This window comes from Oncorhynchus tshawytscha, linkage group LG10, assembly GCF_018296145.1.
Source record: "Oncorhynchus tshawytscha isolate Ot180627B linkage group LG10, Otsh_v2.0, whole genome shotgun sequence".
Lineage (NCBI taxonomy): Eukaryota > Metazoa > Chordata > Actinopteri > Salmoniformes > Salmonidae > Oncorhynchus > Oncorhynchus tshawytscha.
The window spans coordinates 12,136,337-12,142,505 of NC_056438.1; the positions used below are offsets into that span (position 1 = coordinate 12,136,337).

The 6,169-nt window shown below is 43.9% G+C and overlaps 1 protein-coding gene across 1 annotated transcript; it reads left to right on the forward strand.

Moving 5' to 3' along the window:
- Window positions 1-125: 125 nt before the first annotated feature.
- On the forward strand, window positions 126-4,608 carry rasl11a (RAS-like, family 11, member A). The gene is made up of 5 exons (XM_024405187.2): window positions 126-927; window positions 1,741-1,797; window positions 1,999-2,081; window positions 3,015-3,185; window positions 3,354-4,608. The coding sequence occupies exons 1-5, from the start codon at window positions 777-779 to the stop codon at window positions 3,654-3,656; spliced, it is 765 nt and encodes a 254-aa protein (XP_024260955.1). The 5' UTR covers window positions 126-776; the 3' UTR covers window positions 3,657-4,608.
- Window positions 4,609-6,169: the final 1,561 nt, after the last annotated feature.

A 6,169-nucleotide genomic window follows, 5' to 3' on the forward strand; every position in this document is an offset into this window, starting at 1 on the left:
TACGTTATAGCAAAACTCAATTGTAGTTTAGCCTACCACTGCATGGTCACAAAGAACAGAGGCAACCCGTCAAATATGTGGAAATGGTTGAACTAAATTACTCTGTAGGCATATTTCTTAAAATAGTTTGTGTTTAGCCTTCAATTCCAACAATTGATTCAGTTTACTCATTGAATGCTATTTGACTGTCTTGAGATGTAGGCTAATAATTTGGGGAAAAGACCCCCAAAAATGATATCATATGCACCATTATGCTTGCTTATCCTAAACAGATAAAATGGCCAGATGCTAACAGGTCAGCGATTTGTAGGGGTTGTGCTGTCAGCAAATCTGCTAGGCTACTCATTCACGCCCCGTTCTCGCTCATCCCACTCCGGTTTGTCTGACTCTTCTCTCTCTTGACTAACAATTGCTCGGGAAGTGGCGGGATTGACTTGTCTGCCCTTCATGGTTTATATGACAGTTCGGTGCTCTGTCTCTATTTATCCTATGTGAAATAACGGTTCCAAGGATACAATCTACAATCGGATAGCCTAACGGTCTAGGATCGGGCGCCAAAAGAAACTTGATTAGGTCCATTTGTTTAGCACTCAATGCAAGGGATCTTCAAACGGTATGCAGGATTGTTTCGAAGTAGCAGCCAGAGGAGACGATTATAATTTCTGTTCTTATCGAGATCGGGTGTATCGAGAGACAGTGGAATATTTTAGCAGTTTGGGGGGGACGAGGAGAAAGAGGAACTGCATTCGCAGACTGGACTCACAGGGGGCTTCTAAATGCGTCTTCTTGTCGACCCACCGAGAACAATGAATAGTGGTTCTAGCAACTTTCTGCTAGTTCCAATACCGGAGTATCCCGTTCTAGACTGCGTGCCCAACAAAAACGTTAAGATTGTGGTTTTGGGAGCGAGCAACGTCGGGAAAACAGGTAGGGAACATTGTTAATAACTTTGAGAAGTGCGCTATAACACACTGTTTGAATCTGAAAACGATAATCAATGTGAAAGTGTGTGTACATACATTTCGTTTATCAATTTTAGACCCTCAAGTAATTTTCCTATGCGAATAGAGAATGAAGGCTAGAATGAAAATAATTAATTTGCATTAGTTTGTCAAACGGATTGGCTACAAATCCTATTATGCAGACTATCAATGTCGATTTTTAAATTAGTTGTACCTATTCATATTTCCACCTAACACTTCGATCAGGGGTGTGAAACTCATTCCATGGAGGGCCTGTTGTCTTCGGGTGTTTTTTCATTTTTCATTTCAATTAAAAACTAGACAACCAGGTGAGGGGAGTTCTTTAGAAATTAGTGACCTTAATTCATCAATCAGGTACAAGGGAGGAGCAAAAACCCGCAGACACTGCCCTCCATGGAATGAGTTTGACACATGTGACTTAGATATTGTATTAGGCTATGTCTGTACTCTGTAGGATTGGCCTCTAGGCTACACACTATCTGGTGTGCCAGGTTGGACAGCTAGTGGTAAACAGTGTCGCCAGCGATTCCCTATATAGTGCACTACAATTCACCAGGGCCCATAGTGCACTACTTTTAACTAAACCCCTATGTAGGAAATAGGGTCAAATTTGTGTCTGATGCAGACAGACTGATGGGAAGCTTGTCTCTACCACCTAAGGAGCAGGCCATGTCAACAATGAAAGATATGTAGCCTGCAGTATTATTCTCAAGGTGTTACTCAATGGAGACTATTCATCTCGTTGTTTCATTCACAGCTTTGATCGTCAGGTTTCTGACCAAGAGGTTCATTGGGGACTATGAGGCAAACACAGGTAGGAATTGTATCATTGTCACAGTGCACACTCGTATAATATCTGTCATTTCACATTGTAAAAATGTAGCCACACACTAGTTTACTATAGCCTCCTGTGTTTAAAAACAACCAGTCAGTACAAGGCATCCTAATGTGTTACGTCATCATTCATTTGTTGCATGTCTACCCATCATGCGTGTTGCTAATCTCTGTTTTCCAGGGGCCCTTTACTCCAGAAAGATCAATCTAGATGGAGAACAGGTCTCACTACAGGTTCAGGACACACCCTGTGTCTCTCTACAGGTTGGTCTCTCTAAACACACAATGATGTGTCCCAAAATGGCACCCGATTCTCTATACAGTGCACTACTTTTCACCAGATCCTTATGTGCACTGGTCAGAAGAAGTGCACTACATTGCGATTTAGGGTGTCATTTGGAACACCCCGGTGTCTCTCTAGTCTAAAGGTAACCGCTGCTCCTCGCTACAGCCTAGGGGTCTATCTAACCAGACGTGGGGTCAAATACTTTAAATGACATGCCAAGTCTCCCTTGGGATAGAGGTCGTCTAACCTCTTTCTGGATGTAATCTCACAGACCGCACTTTGACTATTGTATTGGTTCAATCGTAAAAAGTATTTGACATACAGTAGCCTATGTGTGTATTTGACCCAGATCTGGATATAACGAGTGGAGATATCTCCTCACTTAGCATTCTTCATTATCAGTAAGAATATATCATGTTACAGTAGACCAGGGCATCTATAAAGCCTCTGAATATAGTGCTGATCTAGGATCAGTTACGCCCTTTTAGATCACAATGATTGAGATTATATGGGCAGGTTACGACCTGATCAGCACTCCTATTTTGAGACCCTTTGTGGACATGAGCCTACATCCAGTATCAGGGCATATCCCAGTCATTTCTCTCTACTCTCTGTAGTGATTGTGATGAGTTCAGTAACTCCCTGAGGGAGTCTCCCATTCATTCATCAAACTCACTTTGAAAACTAACCACCTGTTCAAAGGCCTGTTTTTGTAAACAAACTACAATCTGAGGTAAAGAGGGCGTTCTGTCTGTGTTCTCCACAATCTCAGAGTAACAACCACACGCAGGCTTCTCATAATAACACTAATAAATAGTGTAGGAGGGCAGGCATCACTGTCTACATCAGTCTGTACCAGTGGGTTTTGAGTATTAGAGACAGACAAATGTGGCATGCTCTACCCCCCCCAGGATGATGCAGAGGGGCTATATTGTCAGGAGCAGATCAACAGGTCTATCTACTGGGCGGATGGATACGTCCTGGTGTTCTCCATCACCGACCACAGCAGTTATAGAACCATACAGCCTCTCTACCAGCACGTCAGACGCATCCACCCTGCAGGGAACATACCTGTCATACTGGTGGGTTTGACTGTTACATTACGAGAGCTTGATGTTTTTATTATTATTTAAGTCTCCAGGTATGTCCTTCTCTTACTGGTGTCTAAATAGGTAACCTTTTATTTTATCAGGAAGGATTTCTTTATGTCGCCTTAACATTTCTCTAATCCTTCTCTCCTCTCCTCCCAGGTGGGCAACAAGAGCGACCTCCTCCGTGCCCGCCAGGTGCCGGCTGACGAGGGCGAGACGTTGGCAGCCTCTCTAGGTGGGTCGTACTTTGAGGCGTCTGCCAGGGAGAATCACGAGGGGGTCCACGCCGCCTTCCTGCACCTCTGTGGTGAGGTGAGCCGGGCGCTGGGTGGGGGTAACGGGGAGAAAAGGAGAGGGGGGCTGCACCTGGCCCGGCCCAAGTCCCCCAACATGCAGGAGTTGAAGAGGAGGTTTCGACAGGTGCTGTCCTCTAAGGGAAAGTCTTCTACTAACACCTTGTGATGACAATGGGGGAAAAAATTATAATTTTTTGGGGTTCTGGAATTGGAATTCTGGATTGAGCCCAGTTGACTCTCCTGTGATGTCGTTGTATGATAATGAATGGAACACTTTTTTTCAAATGGAGCATTTCGTTGGAACAGTGAGAAGAGGGAAGCAACGGATATTGTATTTCTTTGGATTGGAATGGAACATTAAGATAAAGAGGTTCCCCTTGTGGAAGGAATGGCAAAGAGACAGCAAGGCCCAATACTACCAACAGAACAGTGTGCTATGAGGCTTGTGACATCACATACCATTCTGACAATCTGACCAATGGTGACAGAGGAGCCTGAAATACTGACTTTGACTGACAGGCCCAACGGACCAATCATAGCCTACTCTGAGATCTGCTATTCGATCTGAGCTGTCACGCACTAGCCTACTCTTCTTGCTTCTGATACATTTGTATTGAATGAATGTCATCTGAAAATGTACTGTACCCAGAAGCAAAACAAACCGATGTGTTGCACCCCAATGGCACCCTATTCCCAATTTAGTGCACTACTTTCAACCAGGGCCTAAGTAGTGCACTATGTAGGGAATCGGGTGCGTTTGAGAAGCAACTAATATATTTTCAATATGAAAAACGTGGATAGGTCATGGTTAATCAAATGTTTATTTAGCAATTACATGTCCTTTGACATTTTAAATATGATCTGTTTTTTCTCAGACTCTTTTATCCAAAGAGACTTACAGTCATGCGTACATACATTTTTACCTATGGGTGGTCCCGGGAATTGAACCCACAACCCTGGCATTACAAGCACCATGCTCTACCTGCTGGGCTACAGAGGACCATCCTGGTCTGTACTTATCTGAACCAACCTGATTCCCTCTGAACAGTCTCTAACCACAGATCTAGGATCAGTTTACCCTACCATTAGCACTAGCATGAACATAGATCAGAGCTTATAGGGGAACTTCAGCCTGGGGTTACTGCTTGCAAATGTCTGCTAACTTTTCCTACATTTCTGGGTTTACCAGAAATCCTGGTTGGAAATTTCCTGGAATCAGGAGGGAATAAGCAGGATTTCTGGAAAACCGGGGTATTTGGGGGGGGAAAGTTACTGTAATTTTGACACCCTAGTCAGGACCCTTTAGAGCAACATGTACACAGGCTTCATTTTGGACAGATATATATTTTTAATAAGAAGCCAGAGAGGAAGGAGACATGGGCTTGTGTTCCAAATGACACCCTATTTCCTATATAGTGCACTACCCACAGGGCTCTGGTCAAATGTAGTGCACTATATCGGGAGCCATTTGGGACTGACCCATTGGAGAGACATGGTAAATCGGAGTTCTCATGACCTTTCACCTCTATCTGCTGTGTCAGAGTTTTGTGGAACACACCAGAGGTTAGGGAGTGCTCAGTTCCCCCAGACTCGCACGGATACACACAAGAACGCCTGGGGCACAGGGTCAGGGTTAGGGTTACTGGGGCACAGGGTTCCGATAACGACACATTCCTCAGCATCTGGAATTGGTTTCTGTGAATCTGGTCGTTGCCCCCAACCACCTCCATAGAGAGACAAACACCACAAACTTTTAACCTCTGGCCTTTGACCTATAAAATGATCAGTCTCATTGTGTGCCAGTAGAAGGATTCATTTCACTATAGTGGCTGAGTATGGCTTTGCTGGGTCATGTTCATTAGGGACAAAATGGACTTAAACAAGGAGGGACTACCTGGACTTGTTCTATAAGAAACACTTGTATTTTTTCTCTGCAAAGTGTTCTAAGCCGTTTTCCTGTGATTGCTCTATTTAACACGACCAAGATGTTTGAGATGTAGTTTATAAATGCTAATAAAGAAATTTGAACTTGTTTGACGTCAAAAATGAGAGAGAAGTAATTGACCTCATTCTTCAACCATTTTAATTTCCTTCTCTTCCTGTATCTCAGCAACACACACACACACACTCAGCCATTATAAAGACCCTCTTCCGGTATGCCCCTGGCACCGGAGCCCTCATTCCAGCTATCCTCCCAGAGCCAACAGTCAGCCCCCACTGTAATACCACAGCGTGACTTACCAACCAATAATGACACATATGTTACAAATAGTAACAGAAACACTTAATATTTAAGCTTTTATCCAAAATGGCACAATATTCCATATATAGTGCACTACTATGGGCCCAGGTGGTCAAAAGTAACACACTATATCCAGAATAGGCTCTGTTCAAAGTAGTGCACTATGTAGGAAATAGGATGCCATTTGGGATTCATACTTACCATTATTTCCCTCCAAGTGTTTCTGAATACCTTCCAGATGAGCCAGACAGAAGAAGAGCTCTGACAGTAGCAACATGGCCCCGGCCCACCATAGAAGAAGAGCTCTGACAGTAGCAACATGGCCCCGGCCCACCATAGAAGAAGAGCTCTGACAGTAGCAACATGGCCCCGGCCCACCACAGAAGAAGAGCTCTGAACACAGCTCTCTGCAAGTCTTGTATTATCTCATTATTTTA

Bases quoted from the DNA above. Each gene is read 5' to 3' on its own strand.
- rasl11a (XM_024405187.2), top strand. From the start codon at position 777: ATGCGTCTTCTTGTCGACCCACCGAGAACAATGAATAGTGGTTCTAGC. The intron at 928-1,740 runs GTAGGGAACATT...TTTCATTCACAG, and splicing joins GAGCAACGTCGGGAAAACAG to CTTTGATCGTCAGGTTTCTG. The intron at 1,798-1,998 runs GTAGGAATTGTA...TCTGTTTTCCAG, and splicing joins GGACTATGAGGCAAACACAG to GGGCCCTTTACTCCAGAAAG.